This window comes from Aulonocara sp. 'chitande type north' Nkhata Bay, linkage group LG18 (genome assembly GCF_057382095.1).
Source record: "Aulonocara sp. 'chitande type north' Nkhata Bay isolate Kocher_YH1m ecotype deep benthic linkage group LG18, A_spYH_male_GT1.1, whole genome shotgun sequence".
Classification (NCBI taxonomy): domain Eukaryota; kingdom Metazoa; phylum Chordata; class Actinopteri; order Cichliformes; family Cichlidae; genus Aulonocara; species Aulonocara sp. 'chitande type north' Nkhata Bay.
This window is the reverse complement of record NC_141361.1, coordinates 39861152-39885025: the sequence shown is the minus strand read 5'-3', so window position 1 is coordinate 39885025 and position 23874 is coordinate 39861152. Positions and strand designations below refer to the sequence as shown.

Below are 23874 nucleotides of genomic sequence, written 5' to 3'. Positions count from 1 at the left end.
GCAAGCGCTGTTTGCCGTAAATGGAGGAAGGAGCAGAAGGGCAAATGCAATTAGTTTCACTACAATTGCTGCAGACGTTTCTCTAGATCAACATGAGGCTGCCGAACAGAGCGATCGACCCGAGTGGGTTGGATCTGGGCAGCTGCCAGAATGATCGGACTGAGAACGTGGAAAGTTTGTGACAGAAAATATTCCTATTTTTAATTCATATTTAAAGTAATCATTAAACAGCAACTAGTAACTAGCCAATGCAATAGCTTTGGGTAAACTGAGCACAGAATGTCCTTAAATGCCAAAGCGAATTCATAAAAAGGCGACTGCACGCAGGCGAGGATCAGAGAATTTCAGAACTTTTAAAGAAAAATCTGAAATTGGATTTTACCTGCAGATTGGTGAGTTCTTGTACAGTTTACAAGACGTGAGGGCATCACAGGGAGAGAACCGAGCCATGTGTTTACCCATGGCCCTTTATGTAAAATATGTGGAATGAAGACATAATTACAAGATCTGACACACTAGGTGGGTGCAGAGAGTGGTAGCATTGCACACACACACATGTATGCACGTGTTACATCAAAGACCAGATTTAAGTAGAGCTGCACGTGCTCATGGCTCCTGCTATGTTATATTACAGTTAAAGTTAGAAAGAGTTGCTTCAGGCCTACACAAAACCACATTTATTTCAATGTCACTGGTGCATCTGCACAAGCTGGAAGTCTCAACTTCAAAGATTTGTCTCAAGTTTTTGCTTCAACACACGACATTTAATGCCTCAACATTTTGTAAAGTTACTTACAAATAAAGACGTACTTAAATAAAGAAAATGATTTTTCCAGCCTGAACTAACTGCAGTTTTAAGTAATCTGAACCAACAGCTATTAACCTTAGCAGGGTGAGAAATTGTCTTAGAAATTCCTTTATCATGGTTGATTGTTCCTGAGTGCTTAGCTCTGGCACTTGGTGTTTGATGAGAAAGTATTTCAGCTGGTAAACACTAAACAGCATGAACAACTAAATATATGCGTCAGCCTCTCTTTTCCTGGGGTCCCATTTTCAGGTCCATGGTGTGCCTGTTTAAAAACTCAACTGATGCCATTTTTAAAGGTTTCTAAATATAGCACGTTCACTGAAGAGGCCTCTTAGTAAATGGATGTTCTTTATTAATGCACTAAATTTGGTAGCAACATCATATAAGCATTTTTAATTGACAATTACGCTGGAAACTGTCAGTGTTAAACAATCTACACAAAGGCAATTTCAGAAATGTCAGGAAACATTCACAACAACGTCACATTTGATGCAGAGTTATGAGGACTAGCATGCATTAACAAAACTACATATAAAGGATCACCATGAGTGGTCTTTGTATTCCTGTTAATACTATATCACAGACTGTAAAATGACAATGATTCACTAATAATAATAATGCAATTTAAAAACACATTTAAAAACACATTCATTCATTTGGGAAGCTGAGATTAAAAACACAAGGCTCGTTATACTGAGATGTGCTGCTCCCTGATATTACACCAACAAACACTTAATTCGAGGGTTAACAATTAAATTGTTGTTGATGTTAATTTTAATGCATCCATCCTTCCATCTTAGGTATTCTTCATAAGTGCTTCTCCTCTCCGTCACTCCTGTTTCCTGGAGCGCCCCCTGAACGTGTCCATGAGGTTGAAGGCTCCCAGGTACTGGCCCAGAACAATGGCCTGCTTCATGTTCAGTACACTTTGAAGAGAGAAAAAACATAGAAATGAACATACAAAATACATACAAAAAGGTGTTTGACATCTGTGTTAGTTTCTTTTTATGTGCCAATGTCTTAATATGCTATAACAATGCAACTGCACCAGAAACTGCACGGACCAAAGCGAGTGTAAGTTTCCACGAACAGTTTCAACATCAACTCTGCAAAACTTTTGTGATCAAGTTTTACTGAGTAAAAAAGTCCAAATGCAACTGGAGTGGCTATAGCCTAGGAGAGGTCATCAGGGAGGTTGCTGGTTTGAACCCTGACTAATCCAGCATGCCAAAGTATCCTTGGGCAAGACATTGAGCCCCAAGGTGCTCTGTGTGGAATCACTGGATAGTCATATTTTCAGGTGGTTTAAGAAATTTGGCCAGATTTCCAGAAATTTAAGCGGCTCCATCCAAAGTGGAATGGATGCCATCTTTCCTAACAAGAGGTTGTGTTTCCCCCAGAAAGCTTCCGAAGTATGTACAAAACCCACATCATTGTTCATCCCTAACAGACTGGTAACAAACTTAATCAACTTCAGCCTCCTACACTCCATCTCCCTCTGGATTAAGGACTTCCTCAGTGACTGCCCACAGAAAGTTGCTGAGGAAGTAGTAGGGCCGCACCTCTCCGCAGCACTCAGTCATTTTCAAACAAAATAAATGAACACTGGAGAGAGTGCCTCCTTTCAATAACCCTGCAGTATCTCATTTGTGCTATCAATACAAACCATACATGTTGACACACATGTATATAGACAGGGTGTATTATAAAGAGTCAGCCTATTATAAATAAATAAATTAATTTCAGTGCTTTAATTCCACAGCCATTCACAAACCTACTCTAGAAAGGGGGATTCAGTACCACATGGTTGCCAGTATGTAGCACAAGAAGTGCATTGTTAGCAGTAAACTCATCCACCTACAACATTTCCAAACATCTCACCACCATCCCAGCCCCCGGTGGAAAACACACCCCATTAAAAACTCTACAGACCTAAAACCTGGATCACTGGATCCAGATGAAACCAGAGTGTCCTTTAATGAGGCCTACATTTCCACTTGCATATCTTTAACCAAGGCAGTGGAGACTGTCACAACAAGACAACAGCATCCAGCTCCTTACAGAAGAGAACTTTACTCCTGAATACAACAGAACAGAACAGAACAGAATAGAATAGTCCTTTATTGTCACTGTACATGTACAATGAAATTGTGGGTGCTCCACAGTAACTGTGCTGGAATAAAAATATGAATAGTTGACAGCAGGAATAAATGGCAAACAGGAGAAATATGTACAGTCAAGAGGAATATATATCTAAAAATCAGAGAAAGGGCCACTGTAAAGAACAAGTTGCATTAGATTTACATGCTGTTAGACCACATACTTACAACCAGATATTTTAAACACAACAAGGGTATCTATAGATAAGTACAGCTCTTGGCTCTTTCAAACAGACAGAACCTAGCCACCTAAAGATATGTGGATGCCACTGCGGTTAAAATCAAAATCTATCAAAACCCAAGAAGTAGAATCTTTCACTGTTCACATCAGCTCAGTGGATAGAAACATAAAGCTCACCAGGGAAGACACAAAGGACCATAGTTTGCCATTTATGGACTGTGCTGAGCGCATTGAGGACTCGGGAAGCCTCAACATTTACGTTCACTGGAAGCTCACGCACACAGACCAGCATCTACTCTTTGACTCCCATCACCCTTTGAAACACAAACTTGGAGTAATCAGGACCCTGCAACACCGGGCAAAAGCCCATCCCAATAAGGCAGAAACAGAAAGAAAAGGAGCACATACATGTAAATGAACTCTTTCATCCCAAGGACAGAACTCCCAAACACAAACGAAGCAACATAGTGTATGTACTGGAGAAACCAAACAGCTACTCAATAAACACACGACACCTCGACGGGACACGACTCACTGTAAAGATGAGCAAGGCAGCAGAGCAAAGCTAGCCAGCTGGTTCTTAGAAAGTTTATGATCACGTGAGAAGTTCTAAAACAATGAAACTGTACCTCCAGCAACTCTACAAGAGTGCTGCAGCAATCCTTTAAAAATAAACAAACATTCCAAGGACTGATGACCTCATTAGCATTAAGCATAACAATGAATCTAACAAACAGCTCCTAATGGAACAAAATATTTGTTCTAATTTAAATAGGTCATGTCTAATAATTTCATAGAGCCAGAATAATGTTGCTTGCATTTCTAGCGAAATCTGGATGACTAACAACTCCAACAATGACTGTCTTCAAAGAGGGAGCAGAGACAAGGCAGGATAATACAACACATTATTAAAAGCCCGGATACAATGGCTTTTATCTAAAATGAACAGAGGTGACAGGCGAGGCACTATCTGTGAGCTGTATTTGTGTGAGCTGTTTTCCAGAGACAAAAATCTTTCTAATAGAGAATAATAGCCCTGTCCTCAGATAAATGGACTAGAGGAAGAAGAAGAAAAGAATGGCAGACATCTTTTCTTCTTAAACACTCACTCATGAAATACAATTAAAGAACAAAACGATTCAGCAGCAGTGCAGGGGGCTTCAGCTATCTAAGACCTGGCTCTTCCAAATGGTGCATTATTATTTCTATTATCAGTGTTATTGCTAAGGTATTACAGATTTCACTCATTTGGGTAAAGTGATGTGAAGTTTACACAGTGCTCATACAACTAGACTTTTAACTTATGTTGGCAAGCTGAGGGCAGTCAAATACAATGTGACCTTACAGTCCCAGCAAGAAATCATTGCAACTTCTGTTAACCTCTTAAACACCCAAAGATGGGTGCAAGAGGGAGGAGATCGTGGAGATCAGGAAACCACATTAACAGGTTAATGCACTATTATGTAAAACTCACGCGCTGACATTTTTGCTCACTTCTGCTGCCTTTATAACCAAAAGGGGTTAACCTCCCTCACTATTCTCGGAGCTTCAGACTCAGGTGTCAAGCAACTCATATTGATGTGGTGATCAGAAGCTGCGGAAAGTGAATAACATGCAGTGACTTTGAGCAACTACATGTGAAACAACTGTGCTCGAAGGGAAGTGGCAGAACTTCCAGGGGAGCATGTGAAGCCAATGAGAGCAAAGTATGGTGTTGATTGACATACGAGCTGGTGGAAATTTGCTCACCTTCATACAAACTGTACAGAAAATCTGCAATGTTTTAAAGTTCCACCAATGCATTGAAAAGGCATTTTAGACAGACTACGATCTCTCCTCTTTGTTGACTTCTACAGAATTACTGACACAGTAAATGCCACATTCAAAATGTCTATATGATGTTCTGCTATCCCATTTCTGTAACTGAGCAACAGAAAACTGATAGAAATATTAAGTTTATTATTAACCTTTATTTTACCAGGAAAAGTCCCATTGAGATTAAAAACCTCTTTTCCAAGGGAGTCCTGGCCAAGAGGCGACAACATGTTAAAATTACAAAGTTACATACATGATCATAAGTAACAATTAAAGTTTAATTAAGTTTGAGTGCAAGGTTCAATTAGCTGAGAATTATATTTTTGACACATCGAAAAAGGATGAAAACTCCCAGTACAGACTGTTAATTGGCAACTGCAGATATGATACATCTTCATGTTTTTGGCATAAATTGTAATACACCTCTATATATTAATGTTAGAATTGATTTTATTTAAATAAATACTGTAGAATAAAGACCCTACAATATTAGAAAGAAAATCTGAACAATCTGACAATCCCCCATGAGCAAGCATGTATCGACAGTGGAGAGCAAAAACTCCCTTTTAACAGGAAGAAACCTCCAGCACAACCAGGCTCAGGGAGGGAGCAGCTGAGTTTCAGAAGAAACCTCAAAATCAGTTTCTTCACTCTTAGTCCACTCTATTTTTGCAAATTTACACACCAAACTCACATTTAATCATTAGTAATTATTACAATTCATCTAATTTCAATTTCCCCATAATTCTTAGCTAGTACCCTTTTAAAAGGGAGTTTTTTTCCTCCCCATTGATGCCAGGTGCTTGCTCGTAGGACATTGTCTGATTGTTGGTCTTTTCTCTCGATTATTGAGGCAACTGTTTGTTGATTTGGTCCTATTATTTGGTGCTATATAAAAAACTGTAATGAACCAGATGAACAAACACTAAAATAGGACTGTGGCCTGCATTCGCTTTCATCACTATAACAAGGAGAACCAGGAATATCATTAACATATGTAAATCCATTACACAAATAATGGCTGCAGCTCCTAACTTCATCACCACTCAGTCAGGTTTCATATCCATTCAAGATTACATTTTCAGAATATCACACACTGCTACCAAACACATCCTGTAAATTTGTTATTCTGCCACGCTGCCAGTCTAACCCTTCAAGCTGCCTTAGATTCGTTTCCTCAGATATCTACTATATTTTCCAAAAGCATCCACCCACCTGTATTTTTCATGTCTTGGCTCTTTTCCTTGAATAAGAAGATATTTTCCTAAATGTATATAAAGACAACAAAGCAAACATCCTGGGTGCTTTTAGTTGGGAACCTTTATTTGACTTACACTGGTGAAATACAACTTATATAACAAAGTCTCTATTTAAAGAGATGGTAAATGGATAGGTTCCTATATAGGGAAAGCCATGTGTGGTTGTAACACATTGTGCTTAAGCATCTGTAACTCAATGAATTTTTGTACTTTTAAACAAAATATCCTGTTTGTTTACTATGAATGACACCTGCAAGAATACCACAGATCTCATGTGTTAACATTAAAATTACACCAGAGAACATGCTTCAAAAAAGTGGTTTATTGAAAAGAAAGAACAGCGTCCACCTCTCTCTGTGACTGGCCATAACTCAAACACACTCTTGTGGTATCAGTGTGTAAATTAGTTCACTAAACAAACTTTCAGTTAGTACAATGCACCTGTGTGACAAACATATAGGTTTGATTTAAAGTGCAGGCTGGGTGGACATTTTACCCAAACTACCTCCGGCTTTGAGTTAACAAATCCAGACAGACAACGCAAAAGTTTTTGTCATCTGCTGTCTCAGAATCTTCAGCGTTACTTTAAGACTTTTTTGGGCACATTTCTATTTTTCTTCTGCTCGCCTTGATTTTTTCCTGAGATACTCTTTCTTGTAATATTGGTTATTTTCTGGTCCACTTGCATTAGTGCTTGTTTTAAATGGTAAATGGACGGATTCTTATATAGCACTTTTTTCTTCTTCTTTTCTCTTCTTTTTAGAAGGTTTGTATGGTGGATCAAAATCTGCCAGTACTTTTCTGCTTCGTAATTTGATCAATTTTGGTAATATTCCCAATACTACTGGTTAAAATCCAGCCCAAAACCATGGTAGAGTCTGCACCATGCACCATGTTTTACAGATGGCTGTTGTGTCTTTCTCTTGACCTGCTTCGTACCTATTGATGAAGGTTTGAACCATAAATTTCCCATTTGAAGTCCCTCCACCATCAGACCTGTTCCCACTGATTTTCAGTCCAGTTCTTGTTTAATTTGGCATAGCTCAGCATTTTCTCCATGTTTCCCTTCTTTAAGAATGGCTCCTTGACAGCAATGCTTCCACTGAGACTGTCTTTACTGTCTTTTCATCTGTTTCTTAAGGACATGACTTTCAGATACTGTTTTATCTTCTTTAAATTGTTTTGTTAGGTCTGCCCCCTTTTCCCCATAGATTCGATTAAAGAAATGTGAGCAAATTATGTGTTTTTGCGACAGGCTACTAGTAACAAAGTCCTCAAAGATACAATTTAAAACTGAGAAATGCACAGCTTTTCCATCTTTTCTTCTGCACAGTTTCTTTCTTGAATATCAACTGTGCTAGACAAACAGTGAAAGAATGACTGTATCTGCATTACAGTGTGCAACAGCACGCTGAGACAGAAAAATCTGTAATACGACACCTCAGATGCTGGCAAACCTCTGCATGAGACTCAGACAGGTTTGCAAGTCAAAATGAGAAGACAAATTTACTGGGTGTGAACGCATACCGCTCCGTCATTACTTTTAGAGAATAGTGGCCATTTCCCACACAATGCCAGCTGATGATGCGGGCATCGCTGAATAGCTAAAGACATTAAATTGTCAGGGATTACATAGCGCTTTTCTACTCTCCCGGAGTACTCAAAGTGCTGTATACAACATGCCTCATTCACCCATTCATACAAGCACTTCTAAACTCAAGTGCAAACTAACAAACTCCGATACTAACACTAACTAATACCAAGGATATTTGGCATGCAGATTAGGGAAGCCCAGGATCAAACCGCCAACCTTCCAATCAGTAGCTGATCTGCTCTACCACCTGAGCCACATCCCATACTGGTGTACTGATGATCATTTCAGACTGCCTCTTCTTCCTGATCCTGCCAGTCTTTTTTCTTGGCCCTGGTTTTGAAAATGGCCGTATACCTGAAGAATTGACTGTCTGAGCTGTAGACAACCCTGAGGTACTAGGTTCATCTAGAGGACAGGACATAAATAGTAAGGAAGTCATAAGTCCCTAGGAGAGTTGGAGGACAGCATGGCTGGGAACTTGCAGATCTTAGTGATGGACCTGGTTCTGGGCAGTCTTTGATTCGTGACGGTGCATCGCTACACTTCTCAAAAATGTCAGTGTTGAAGGGCGAAATATCTGTGGACTGTAAACCAGATGGAATGGTTTTGGGTGTTGCAGCTGGAGGCAGAGCAGCCTCGACAATCCCTGGAATATAATACATGATCATAGTCTTGGCAGAATTCATCTTCATCCAGGCAACACTTGCATTATTTCCCGTTTTCTTAAATGGGTCATAGACACTGCGATCCAGTGGATGAGGTTCATGGGTGCAGATGGGATGGAAGGTAAGCGCCATGATTCCCCTTTCCTCGCAGAACTGGATAGCTTTCACTGATATATGCACTACCACACGCCTTTAATGGTTTTTCTTTATTTTCATGACTAGTTGCCTCTGCACTCCTCTGCAACAGGCTGTGGTTCTGCTTCATAAAAATTGTAAACCATGTGCTTCTCACCACATGATTGTGGGTGTTATAAGTTACTGTGAGCTAATAAAAAAACTTTCAGACCTAAAAAAAGAAGTGGAATAACGACTGAGTACAAACATTTTTTTTAATTGGTCAGGCACCTTTGCTAGTATTCTGTCTAACTTATAACCAGGTCTGCTGTCGAAGTCGAATAGTCAACCAACACTTTTTCCTGCGCTTCGGAGAAAGCTTTATTGCTGCTATACTAACCTACCAAGGATCACGGGGTCTCTGTCTCACAGCTTTTTGCAGCATCTACTCAGTGTTACATGGCAGATGTTCCTTTGCCACTGATCTGACTGCCTTCAGCAGCCACACCAGTATCAGTATCCCTTTTCCAGGCAGCTGGAAAAGTATAAAAATGAATAAACTCTTCTTTAGGGAAGGGGATGGTTGTAACACTTAAAAAATATGTTACAACCCACCCTACCATTATCTGTTAACGGCTTTAGCATTGTGGTTTGAAATGATCAGGGGGAAAATGCATCACAGTTTGCCTAAGAAACTACAATTTCATCTACTGTAAGTCACACTGTTTTGCAGTTTAAGCACTAAACAAAGTTTAGCACTAAACCTGCTCAAAAGATCAACTTTCTTACCTCAAAATCAGTTTCCCCCCAATAAAACCTGCATGCAGCGGTTTCCAGCCATGACAACCACCATGCAAAAACAGGGATTGTGTCATGTGGGCAAACACTGAAATGATCGTGAGACTCCTAGCGCCTTCCTCATTGGTGACATTTGTGGTGTTATGAGTCTCCCCTAGTGCTTTTCTACTCTGCTCGAACACTCAGAGCATTTTATACTCGAGCCTCATTCATAAAGGGTAACACCATCCAGAGTAACTACCATTAGAATCTACTGTCAGAGGCCATAAGACCATTTGTAACCTTCACTTTGCACTTTCTGTACCGTGATGATCGTTACATTCTGACTGAAACTACTCAAAAGACAAAAAGGAATGAAAGGAAGGTTGGAGATTGGCCTATAATTAGCTAAGGCAGCTGGGTCTAGAGATGCTTTCTGAGTAACAGTTTAAATACTGCCACCTTAATGACTGCTGGTACATAGCCCATTAATAGAAACAGATTGATCATATTTAAGTTTAACCATTACATAGTTTTAAATGCATCACCAAAAGGCAAAGATGGTGCAGCAGCAGGGATACACCTGTCATGGGGAAGTGATGTGGCCACTCTATGTCTCAAGTCTTTTAAATTAGCTCTGCTGAGCTGGATCCTTCCAAGACCTTTGTTTTCTCTGTAGGAATACATGATGAAGGAAAAACTTCCTAATTATGTGACTTTGGCCCTACCTTGCTTTTTTACTTAAAGTTCTTAACCACAAGTGTGTTTACTAGGTGCGTGAAGTGTCCCTTGTATCCTAGGGGCAGACCCAGCAGGTTGCTGAAAATAATTTTGATTTTACATTTTGTTTCTCAGCACCACTGTTGTGGAAGCTAATGGGGTTCCTTATAAATAAACAAATAAACCACTATAGACGAGTTTAAAACAAACAAGATGATTGAAGTGGATACAGTAGCTGTAATTCAAGAGGTTTAAGAAAAGTATTCATTTTTGTTTATAATCAGTCAATTTTACACACGTGACACATTTTCAGTCTCAAAGGCAGAAAAAAAATATCTAACAAATAAAAAAAATATGTAATTTTTACACAATGAAAATTGTGCAGTCACTAAATGCCTCACGTCTGGAACCCATGAACATCACCAAATGCTGCATTTCCTCCGTTCAGAGAATCTGCCAGCCCTTTACTGTAGCGTCCCTCAGCCATATTTTTTAATCCAGTTTTGTCTTTTTCCCCCAGCAGAGCACAAAGTGACAAACTAGTTGATACAATATCCAAATTCTTTGCCTTTAGAAACTTGTTTGCTTTTGCAGTGTATATTGTGTCTTTATACATTTGTATTATAACAGGCAGCGTGGTTTGTGAATGCGATAACTTAAGAACAAGATGATGTAGGATTTTAAAATTCATACCACAGGTGTACCTACTTGGCATGTTAGATGAGTCAGAATCTCAGTGACCTTGGATTTAAGGTCAAGGTCAGGGGTCACGTTTTCTGAAAATCCTGTGAATGCAATAACTCAAGTAGGAAGACACTTAAGATTTTCAAATGGATACCAAACATGCATCTACTTGGAGGCTGAGGGGCGGCACTGGCAGCTGACACAAACACGTTTACAGTCATTCACTCGTCAACATCAAAGGCCGGAGACGGTGATCACATCACAGATTTATTAGCAGCTCAGAACAAACTCTATAATCTCCATCTTTGTAACTCTGGCACTAAATAAATGAAATTTAACTGAATTGAATGCAGCTGTCTGTTCAACAGACCAGACTGGTCAGTGACTCGTGTCTGAGAGGATTCCAGTATTTGAGTGAAGTTGAGCCTAAAATGACCAAAAATCAAAAACTGAACTAGATGCATTTGAGGTGAGTTTTAAATGCAGGCTGCAGACAGTCTGTGCTCTGAACATTGGACTGATTCTTATACAGCGCTTTTCTACTCTCCCGGAGTGCTCAAAGCACTGTGTACATGAACATGAATGAACATGCCACATTCAGCCATTCACACCCACTCATACAAGCACTTCCTTCTATACTTAAGCATTCACACTAGGGCTGCCACAAACGATTATTTTGATAGTCGACTAGTCACCGATTATTTATGCGATTAGTCGACTAATCAGATCATCATCCACTGGACGTAAAACTACAGCTTATTGCACCAGCAGCATCTGCTCTTATATAACTATCATTAGCTTACAGCTTTAAGTGTGTAAGGTCTGTGCTAACTAAAAATAAAGACAAGATGATAGTTTATTAAATTTTAATGAAATTTGCAGATTGTTTCAGTGAAGTTTAATAAACTCCTTGCTATCTAAAATATAACAGGACACCGGAGTAGATTCTCACACTTCTGATAATCAGCTGTCTGCTTGACGTTTATTCAGCTGTGTAAAAACTATAACTTTAATCTCATCCAAACAGATTTACTCAGGAACAAATAAAATACTAAAAAAAGCCAAACAATAACATTTTAATTTATTTAAGTGACTTATATATCATGTTTAACCTGAGAGAGAAAGACAGCGGTGGGTTTGAAAACGATTTGCCGGGAGTCCGGTGTTCTCATGGCGCTAGTTAGCCTTGCCCCCGGCTAGCTATCGAGCTAGTGGGTAACAGGCGTCTCCGAAAACGTCGGAGCGCTTTTGAAAATATGCGGTGTCCTGATAAACTGAGCCGATATTTGAGGTTTACACAGCTACATTCTCGCCTGAAATATGTTAAACGTTTATTTTGTGACCCAGAAAGAATAATAAGAGTATTAATAAAACTAACTAGCTGCCGCCATTGTTGGAAACTGAGCTGGGCTGCGCTATGAATTCTGGGACACAGCTTCTTCTTCTTCGGGGTTTAACGGCAGCTGGCATCCTTGTACATGCAGTGCTGCCATCTTCTGTTTCAGTCCGTTATTACACTCTTAAATCCTGCTACTTATTCCTGCGTCTTTTGTGATCTTACAAAGCTTCAAACGACGCGTCGACTATTAAATCAGTCGGCGACGATTTTGATAGTCGACGTAATCGTGACTAGTCGACTAATCGTGGCAGCCCTAATTCACACACATTCACACTCTGATGAATGCATCGGAGAGCAACTCGGGGTTAGTATCTTGTCCAAGGACACTTGACATGCAGACAGGAGCCGGGGATCGAACCACCAACAGTAGCTCAGTAGCTGATCTGCTCTACCACCTGAGCTACAGCCATTTCATTTGTTCACATTAATAAAATTCAGAAAATTAACAGATTTATCAATATGACAACACTATCATTAAATTGGGGATTAGATGAATTACAATCAAGTATTTCACTTTGTGTTTGAGGCAACACAAAGACATTAGATGCTCTTAAAAAACAAAAACAATCTAATTCATGGAACGAGGTCCCAGGAATCCTAAGGATCTGAAACATCTGAGATCTTAGGGATCTTGGTCAGTCGGTGGCTGATCCGATACCTGCTGATCTCTAATCTGGATTATAACATGCTCTGAAACCAGTTAGGCATGAGTTGCCATGGTAATCTTCCCCAATAAGAAATGATCCACCTTTGTAGTTCTTAAACCACTGGGTTAGTTAGCTGCGTAAGAGCAATCCAGCTTTGTAGCACAAGTCAGGTCCAGGAAGATTTGACCCCACATCTTGTTTCAGTATAATGACATTGGCGAATACAATATTAGGGAAACACAAATTTAATGAAAGTTAAATAAGTGTTATGAGAGCAAGACATAGTATCTGAATGTTGTCTTTAATACTTGACATTTTAGATATTATATAGCACTCATGGCTTCACTACATGTAAATACACCATCACATGTAAAAATGTCATGTGCTGGGTTTCATGGTCAATAAAGCATCAAATCCCTCCTAGTAAACTTCAACATTTAGCACAGACGGAGGTTGCAGAATGTTTCGTTACACGTTACAACAGTCCGAGCTACAATGTGCCCTGTACGTGGTTAGAGATTACAGCTGAGCACAACATCCAAACACATTTCAGTGTGCACTGAGGCGTTTGTGGCAGTCTATTTCAACGGCCAATTCCATGTAACGGCCAAAGAGGTAGCGCAGCTTCCACTGTAACACACTGACGATGATGGAGGGAAACAAAAGAGAACAGGATGAGGACAACAACAGAAATATAACCCCATCAGCACCAAGGTCATTTTAATGAAATGCATAACATATGTAACCATTACGGCAATCGAATAATCTGCCAGTGATGGCTGTGATGTCATTTTAATTATAAGGAAATAATATTTCTCTTCAACAATCAGTTTAAAGCCAAGTTTAACCTCATGTTATTGCTGGGATGTATCCATCTAAAAACAAACATCCACACAAAAAGATGACAAAGACGAGGACAGACCTGAAACAACTACTGTACCAAACACACCGACAACGATAAGACCATTACATAAACAACATGCAACATTACTGTATTCTGGCACAAAAGTCATCCAAGTGGAATCTTTATGAGTGTTAGTTAGTGTGCATGAGTTCAGTGTGTGCCAAAGACATTATTTAGGTCTGAGTCATTCTGGAAACGTTAGTAAGAGGGCAAAAAGAAATAATTAAAAACAAAATAAATCTCAGAATCAGTTTTGGGTTTGTTTTGTTTTTTAAATATACAATAAGTTTTTGCACGTATCAAATTGGTTTTAAATTTGGTGCCTTTTCACACCGGACATACGGACATACGACGTCCGTGTGAACATTTTGTGCGTTAAAAATACTTTTGGACTACCTATTGCTAATGCAGCCGTTCACACCAATCGTGTATTTTTATTGGATGAATTTGCTGAATTTATTTTTATCAAACCGAGCTTGACTCTTCAGATGTTTTGGATCCGAATAAACTGATCTGACCAACCAAATCGCTGTATTTGGCAACAAGCTTGCTCATAGCTGCATATACAATGATACAGAAAGAGGAAAATGTTACCATTTTTACCACAGACACACTGATGAACACTGGTCTGGCTCACTGGGCTCTCTGAAACGATTTCTCCTCCTCAGATCTGTTTCCAACTCTGCTAACAACAGTTCAAACTGACACACTGACATCCTTCAATATGTATGGAACTCGTGACACAGCTTCAGCTGCTGGACAAAGCCATAAAACTCTCTCTGCTGAGAAATGGATAAAACCTAGAATCTGGATTTCTCCTTTTCTCATTTAGGAACATCACCACTTTATGTGGACTCCGTTTTAATCGTTTGCTGTTTTAACTGTTTGGAGTTTGTTGAAATAGTTTTGTGAGCTTTAAGCTGAGATTCTGGCAAAATATATATATATTAGGGGTGCAACGATACACAAAATTCACGGTTCGGTTCGATACTTTGGTGTCACGGTTTCATATTTTTTTGATACAAAAAAATGTTCATGCTTTTTTAATTTGTCATTTATTAAAATTATAAATATATATTTTAACTCAAAAGTACAGTTTTTAAATTTAATGTTGCTGAAACAACAAAGTAATAAAAAATAAATCTGATTGAGGAATCCCTCATCTTTGGAAAAGAGAGTTTATTACAGAGAAATGGCTCTTTCAAAATAAAAGCTATACTATACGCTTCTTCTGGGCTATACTCTCAGCAGCATATTAAACATATCAGGTCCCCATAAGGAGAATCCTGTGCTAACGGCTGTCTAAATGACTCGGGTAAAGTTTGTAGCATGCATGCTTGTTGTCTGCTTCCACTTGTCTTTGCACTAGGATGCTGTCGGAGTAAATGTGCAGTCATATTCGTTGTGTTCCCACTAGTGCTGTCAGCGTTAATCTGAAATGACGTTAACGCCACAACACGGCAAATCTCCGTTAACGAGCTACCGCGGATCGCCCCGTGCGTGGGGCTGGACGGCCAACAAGCTAACACACTAGTTCCCACCCATGTAATTGAGCATTGCGTGGCACATCCAACATACTGTTTTACTTTAGTCCATGACGCGCTTACCTTCAGGGTCATACGTCACATGAAAACCAAAATAATTCCAAACGCCAGATCTGAATGAGGGTGGGGGAGGTTCAATTTGCCATGTTGCAACGAGCTTAGCTTCTGTCTTGCTAGCTTGCGCTGCGCTCAGTGGATCTGCGCTCGACAGTGCAGCCTAGGCGGATAAGTCGAACGCAGATCCACTGAGCGCTCCACACAGACAGCATCATCAGAAGAAAAGTTGATAAAATAAATAAAAAATTTTGTATTGTTCGATACATATGCGTACCGAACCGAAAGCACTGTATCGAATGGTTCAATATCGATACGAGTATCGTTGCACCCCTAATAATTATATGTAAAAATGGATACAGGATTTATTGATATGGTTTACATTATTCTAACTAAATATGATTTAGGGTCTAAAGTCCCGTTTTTTTGGCCAGGCCTTCTTTTCGAGGTTGGACTTCAGGTAAATATTGACAGGTTGTCCCATTCCTGTAGGTGAAACGTCACCAGCTACAGGTAGAGACATCCATCACCTTGTATTCTTGTGATAGCCTTTCCCCGCCCCATCGTGTGAACATGTGTAAATGATCCTCCTCAACACCCCACCTCCAGCAAAAATCGACCTTCAAAGATGGTAACATGCATCACAACAAAAACTAGAAGTTAACCAAGTCGAGCAAAGGCCAGAGAGCAACAGGCAGTGTCGTTAGGCCACTCCCACTCCCATCAAGGCCACCTGAATCACCAGAGTACAACCAGAAATACACAGAATGGTGACTGGTGCCCCCATGACCCCAGAAATAGCCCACAATATTATTAAAAAGTTAGTCATTCATAATTTCTGTGCATTGCTGCATGAGTGTTTTCACCAGAAAGTGGAGTGCAGCCAAACTATATTTGTTATGCACAGAGCATCCAGAAAGCATTCACAGCACTTCGCTTGTTTCACATTTTTATCTTAAAGCCTTTTTTCAAAATGGATTCAATTCACTTTTCACCTTAAAAACAAAAACCCCGCCGGTTCAAGTCTGGCTCCTGGCAGGGCCACTCGGGACATGATAAGAAGCCACTGCTATCCTGGCTGTGTGCTTAGGGGGAAGATGAACCTTCGTCCCAGTCTGAGGTCAGTACAGAGTGCTCTGGAAAAGGTCATCAAGGACGTCTCTGTACATTGCTGAATTCATCTCCCTCCACCCTGACCAGTCTCCCTGTTCCTGCTGCTGAAGAACATCCCCACAGCATGATGCTGCCACCACCCGGCTTCACTGTAGGGACCGTATTGGTCAGGTGATAAGCAGTTCCTCGTTTCCTCCAGACATGACGCTTGGCGTTCAGGCAAAAGAGTTTAATATTTGTTTCATCAGACTGGAGAATTTAATTTCTCGTGATCTCAGAGTCCCCTCAGGTTCCTTTTGGCAAACTTCAGGCAGGCTGCCACATGCCTTTTACTAAGAAGTGACTTCTGTCTGGCCTCTGCGTATAAATGATCAGTGCTGCAAAACAGCCAGTCCTTCTGGACCGTTCTCTCTCCAAACAGCAATGCTCCAGTTTTTTTGAGTGCAACCATCTGGTTATAATTGCTAACTAAGGCCCTTCTACCTGATCCCTCAGATCATCTGGGGAGCTAGCTCCAAAGAGTGAGCTGGTGGTTCTAAGCTTCTTCCATTTACACATGGAGGCCACTGTGCTCACTGTGATCTTCAGTGCTGTGGAAATTCTCTACCCTTCCCCAGATAGGTGCATTGATCTATGGAAGGACCAATCAAGGCCTTCTGTGTCTTGAGGTAGGTCAGGCGGTCTATTAAACCCCAGCACTTGTTCTATTTCACTTTACCAATTTCTGCACCCTCAATTTTCCAATGGGGATATACAAATGATCCATTTTGTGATAAGGCATGACAAAATATGGGACAAGTGAAGTGGATAAATCTTCAGATATCTCTACATTAGTGAGTGTGGAACTGTGTGCAAGTGAAAGAAACAAAGAAAGGTAGTGACTAACTTCTTCAGACCAGCTATGAGGTACATGCTCCGAGGCAAAAGCAAGTAGACCTGGTCTGTGAGCACAGCATGGATGATCTTCTTTGCCACATAATCAGGATTCAGGATTGGTAGCAGTTTTGGCCACCTGATGAACACAAAAAAGAGACAAAAAAAAAAAAAGCACTGAACTTAGCATTTGTCAAGTTCTCCATTTCAAGTTCTCCTGCGACAATCTGGGTGGGTAATCAGATATTTGGTTGAAGGTTACAGAGGGTAGATTTTTAAATGATTTGGAAAATTATTACACTTTATATAATTCATGTAATTAATGCACTACATCTGCTTACATGATGTGTATTATAACATTCATCACACCAAATATACAACATGTAATTCTAATTTTAAACAGACTATTGGAATCTGCACAAACAGGCCCCCTAAAAAGATTTTACCCTTCAATAATGCTACAAATGGCAACTCTATGAATAGTTACACCGTACTAGCACCAGGTTTGCCCCCGTTTTGCTGTCAGAAATGCCTTAATGTTTGTGCCATAGATTAAACAAGGTGATGAAAACAGTACTTAGATTTTGGTGCACGTTGACATCATGGCCTCAGCTGCTGCCGATCTGTCGGCTGCACGTGCATAATGTGAACCTACCACATCCCAAAGCTGCTTCATTGGGATGTGGCAGCTGAAGGCCACTACAGTGAACTCATTGCCATGTTGAAGAAACAATATTGAGCTGACTGAGCTTTATGACATGATGCCTTATCTGGCTCGATGCACTGTGGTGATACAGGGATGGACACTGTGGCAACAATACTCAGTACCAACTGAACACTATTTAAACAGGACACACACACCGTAACATCTCCACAAGCATGAACTGACATTCTGACATTGCCATCCAAACATTACAGTAAGGGAGGAAATTTTACTGTAAGTCACAGTAACCTTGTTAATGTTGCCTATCAGCTCGTCACCCAGACAGCTGACACTCACTGGTTATTAATTTCTGGACCAGTCTCTGCCATCCTACAGATGCCTGGGTGGGATTAACCCCAGCAGATCAGCAGTTTGTGAAACACTAAGAAGCATGGTTTGACACCATGCTACATGCTACATGCTACATTCAAAGTCACTGAAGTCTCAGTTTGATGCCAGTCAGATCCTCAGTTTAAACTTCAGGCAGTCGTACTGACCATGTCTACTTGCCCAATTGCATTGTATGGTAGGCTGATCACATGTTTGTGTTGAGAGGCAATTGAACAGTGTACCTAATAAAGTGGCTGTAAGCGTGTGCCCAAAAAAAAGGAACCTCATGTTCAGTCGTGTCTGCTAACATGTGGCTTAGCACTTTCAGTGCTGCCAGTCCACTTCCATCACATAACCTGTGGTCTTCTGTTCCTGGTTAATAACCAATATGTTTGGTTACTTGGTCAGCAGCTGCTGTTTTTGTGTGAAACTGGAAGTGTAACAGGACTTCTAGTCCTCATATGTGTCAGCAAGGTGGTTTGCGACTATGTGCTAGATGGCGTCTTGGGACACCTTTGCAGAATCTGCAACTTAGGTCATGTCAGCTGGGGTAGGCTCCTGTCTCTGTGGACCTGCTGCTTAGGCCTGTTAACAATAATCAGAGCCTCTGTCTACATTGGCCTTTGACTAGCCACTGGTAGCACTTCTTGATGTCAGCACATCCTCGCCCAATGGTATCATGCAAGGGCTTGGTCCGACATCTTTATGCATCTTCAGCTGCTTAAGGCATTCTTGGAGCCACTCATCTGGTGAGGTGGTGATGGTTGGTGGGTTGGCGCATCTCTGATGATGGCTCTGACACTCAGTAATCCTAATCCTCCCCCTCCTGTTGCTCATAGAGTCACAGTGTGCTGGATTTCAGGTGGAGACCTCCATGCTTTAAGAGGAGTATGCACCTTGACAACAGTGGCATCTATCTCCGTTTGTAGCATGGAGGAATATTGGTGTGACACTAAGAAAAACTATTGTAATTCTATTTCGAGAAAAAAAAGTAAAAATATTCAGATTACGGTTATTTCGAGACAAACTGCCACAGCTACAAAATGCCTTGTATAGACAGTTAGTTTTACTAACTGATCAGCATACTTGTGATGCAACTGTTGGTAGCCTTGAATCTGTCCATGAACAACCATTTCATGCTGTATAAATCCATTCTTCCAAGTTTGTGTGGCCATAAGCAACTTTCTGCACCATCTTTTCAATGTCCTTGTACTTGACCCAAAAGAGAAATAACTTCATTCCTTGTTACTAAATGAGATTCTGAAGTACTACGTTATAAACTTATAGGGTACAGCAACTGCCGCAGTTTGTCTGGAAACAACCATAATCTCCACATTTTGACTTTTTTCTCAAAATACATTTGACTTAAATCTCAAAATTTCGACTTTTGCAACTTTTATCTCTGTTTTTTTGTAGATGATGTGCTTCTGTTGGTATCAGGTGGTGAACTCCATCCCACATCGGAGTGGTTAACAGCCAAGTATGAAGCAGAGTGAGTGAGAAGTCTGAGGCCATCATCCTCAGCTACATAAGGGTGCAGGGCCCACTCCGGGTCAGGGACCAGTTACTGAGGAGTTTAAATATCCCAGGGTCTTGTTCATGAGTGAGAGGAGTGAGAGATCGACAGACTGATTCGTTCTGTGGCTGCAGTGATGCAGCACCTGACTAGTTCGATCAGTCAGTTGTGGTAAAAAAAGCACCAAATATAAAAGTGAAGCTCTCGATTTACGGGTCAATCTACGTCTCTACGTCTCCCCCCCGTCCACTAAACTCACAGGCCGAACAAGGAGCTGATCAGAAATGCAGCCAAGAGGCCCATGGTGACTCTGGACGAGCTGCAGAGATCTACAGCTCAGGTGGGGGAATCTGTCCATAGGACAACTATTAGTCGTGCACTGCACAAAGTTGGCCTTTATGGAAGAGTGGCAAGAAGAAAGCCATTGTTAACAGAAAACCATAAGAAGTCCTGTTTGCAGTTTGCCACAAGCCATGTGGGGGACACAGCAAACATGTGGAAGAAGCTGCTCTGGTCAGATGAGACCAAAATGCAAAACACTGTGTGTGAAAACTAACACTGCACATCACTCTGAACGCACCATCCCCACTGTCAGCTATGGTGGTGGCAGCATCATGCTCTGGGGGGGCTTCTCTTCAGCAGGGACAGGGAAGCTGGTCAGAGTTAATGGGAAGATGGATGGAGCCAAATACAGGGCAATCTTGGAAGGAAACCTCTTGGAGTCTGCAAAAGACTTGAGACTGGGGCGGAGCTTCACCTTCCAGTAGGACAACGACCCTGAACATAAAGCCAGGAAACAATGGGATGGTTTAAAACCAAACAGATCCATGTGTTAGAATGGCCCAGTCAAAGTCCAGATCTAAATCCAATCAAGAGTCTGTGGCAAGATCTGAAAACTGCTGTTCACAAACGCTGTCCATCTAATCTGACTGAGCTGGAGCTGTTTCAAAGAAGAATGGGCAAAGATTTCAGTCTGTAGATGTGCAAAGCTGGTAGAGACAGACCCTAAAAGACTGGCAGCTGGAGCTGCAGCAAAAGCTGGTTCTACAAAGTATTGACTCAGGGGGCTGAATAATTACGCACACACCACTTTACAGTTATTTATTTGTAAAAAATGTTTGGAATCATGTCTGATTTTCGTTCTACTTCTCACGTGTACACCACTTTGTGTTGGTCTTTCACCTGGAATTCCAATAAAATTGATTCATGTTTGTGGCTGTAATGTGACAAAATGTGGGAAAGTTCAAGGGGGCCGAATACTTTTGAAAACCACTGTACAGGTTCTTAATGACACCTGTGACATTTGAAACCATAAAAATGGAAACCATGTAGCATGACCTACTTAGTTTGACATCCATCGAACATTCCGGTGTTGATGAAGTACGGGCATACAATCGTAGTTTTGACACCATCTTTCCCAGTTGCTAGCAGCTCAAGACCCACAGACTCTGCAAACCCTACTGCAGCAAATTTACTGGCACAGTAGTCTGCAGAATGAAGGTATAAGACAAAGCATTACAAAGAGATGTTCCTTAAATAAGGTTACTTCACCAATACCAGAAAGTGTATTTGTTTAGTTAAAATGATCACGTATGGGAGTATGCACTTTTACACTGATGGCTTAATAAATAATTCAGTCCTTAATAAAAACAATAAATAGATTAAAGAATACGTCATGTTCTCAAGCTCCACGTGTCAAACAGGGGATTCATCCAACACATTCAACTTTAGAATTACTGAGATGCATCACATGTTTAGGGAAGAAAACACACCTGCCAATCCATTGACTCCTATTAGTCCAGCAGAGCTGGCAATGCTGACAAGGTGCCCATGATTGTTGGCAATCATAGCAGGAAGGAAGGCCTTGTAGGTCTGAGGGGAGAAAGAAAAGGGGGGGGAAAAAAGACCAAATCACCTGCTGTAACAGAAAAGGTCGTATTCATTCTTAAATTCTACTAAAGAATCAACTGGAGACGTTAATGCCAAATTAAATATCACAGTGTTGTCTAATCTGCTAGTAAAATCATGTGGAGACTTGTCCATGTCCTTTACTGACTGACCCAAAAGTGAGCCATGATGTTGACATCCATGGTCTTCTCAATCAGTGAATCAGGAGCATCCATGAACTTCTTTCCTGTCACAATGCCGGCGTTGTTCACTAAAATGCTGACATCACCCACCTCTCGCTTCACCTACATGAGGGAATGAAGAAAAACCATCACGTATGAATAAATATCATTTTGTAAAAAAGATACTCCAAAGTAAAATGTACAACAGCTGTAGGATATGCATGAGGAAAAGAGATTCTATGATTTCCCAAACAATCTGTGTTGTCTTGAAATTGATCTGTGATTTAGACGAAGAGCTGTTGTTGTTCTCTCAGCTGCCTCAGTGATGCACAGACATAACTCAAACATACAGCGGTGTGAAAAAGTGTTGTCTCGTCAGTCCACAGAGTATTTTCTTAAAAGTCTTGGAGATCATCCAGATGTTTCCTGGCAAAACTGAGACGAGCATTTATGTTCCTTTCGCTCAGCAGTGGGTTTTGTCTTGGAACTGCTCTGCAGGCCATTTTTGCCAAGTTTCTTTCTTATTGTGGAGTCATGAACAGTAGCCTTAACTGAGGCTAGTGAGGCCTGCAGTTGTTGTTCTGGGGTCTTTGGTGATCTCGGATGACTCCTCTCAGGAAAAGCCGGCCGACCAAAATTACCCTAAGAGAACAGCGAAGGTCCACTACAGTTTCATGCTTTTGCCATCTGTGGATGATGGCTCTCACTGTGGTCCACTGGAGTCCCACAGCTTTAGAAATGGCTTCATTACCTTTTCCAGATCTCAATTAGCTTCTCATTTCTTCCTCAATGTCCTTGAATCGTGCCATGTCGTCTTGTTTTTGAGGATCTTTTTGGTTCTATTCAAAGTGATTTCTTGATTGAGAACAGGTGTGGCAGTAATCAGGCCTGGATGTGGCTAAATTGGCATTGAACTCAGCGTTACAATGCTGTGATACACCACAATGAATTTGTTATAACGGGGGGTTTGTATACCAGTATATCAGTTTAAATCAGATTTAAATCAGATCAGGGTATATCAGTTTTTCCACATGGGGCCATGTAGGTATGGATTTTTCTTCCCTCTTAAAAGCCTTCCTGTTTGTGTGTCATGTAACTAATATTTGATCATCTAATATTTGAATTTCTTTGATGAGCTCAAACATGCAAGTGTGACAAACATACAAAAAACCTGAAATCAGGACGGGGCCAACAGTTTTTCACAGCGCTGCAGGCTCAGTCTACATAACATTTAGATTCACTTTTTAGGTAAATTTTAAATAGCACCAATTCACAATTCAGTTGGAGATCAAACACACACTACATTATGTTACACTGACTAGAAAATATTTCATTATGGTACACAAAATAAAAGCCTCCCAATAAAGTGATAAAACAAAGATCCTGTCAGCTTCCATCTTAGAGAAAACCTCTGACAACAAACTGAATCAAGAGAGAGTATGCAAAGAGAGAAACATGTTTGGATGGTTACAGTTACACTTAAAACGGCCCGTGGTGGCTCCTCAGCCGGAGCGGGCGTGGCCAAGGTAAAGCAATCCCACGCCTGTGACGTGGACAATGACACCACGAGTAGTAACGCCGCTAAGCAACACTATCGGGGGAGTAGTGTGAGTGTCCGTTCATTTACAGCTTCCTACACTGTATATTCATTCTGTTTACATTTTTCAGTGTTAAATCTTCCTGTGAAACGCTGATCTAGACCCAAACAAACAAGACAGAAGGCAGGAAGTGATGCTTGTACTCGATGGTTATTGCTGACTCATGTTTCTACACATGAAAGGACAAATCAATTATTTAACCGTACTGCTAATGTATACAGATGTGTACAAAAAGCAAAAGTCTTAATATAAAACATGAATTAATTAATTGCTGAGTCAGAGAAAGGTGCATTTTAGTCTTTGGATTATTTTTATTATTGTTTTGGGGTTTTTTGCCCTAAAGAATTA

General features: G+C 40.6%; 1 protein-coding gene across 3 annotated transcripts in view; it reads right to left on the bottom strand.

The window, feature by feature from the left end:
- Window positions 1-1139: 1139 nt before the first annotated feature.
- The window catches only part of LOC147309186 (epidermal retinol dehydrogenase 2-like), a 31861-nt gene continuing 9126 nt past the window's right edge, over window positions 1140-23874 (bottom strand). For 2 of the 3 annotated variants that reach the window (XM_086272312.1, XM_086272313.1), the window contains exons 3-7: window positions 21920-22051; window positions 21632-21731; window positions 21202-21346; window positions 17324-17449; window positions 1140-1734 (exon numbers count right to left, since the gene is read on the bottom strand). In XM_086272312.1, coding sequence (XP_086128438.1) covers window positions 1638-1734; window positions 17324-17449; window positions 21202-21346; window positions 21632-21731; window positions 21920-22051 — 600 coding nt within the window. In that variant the 3' untranslated portion in view covers window positions 1140-1637. Of the gene's footprint in view, window positions 1735-13122; window positions 13463-17323; window positions 17450-21201; window positions 21347-21631; window positions 21732-21919; window positions 22052-23874 lie in introns of those variants that run through there. The other variant, XM_086272314.1, reaches the window with a different exon arrangement.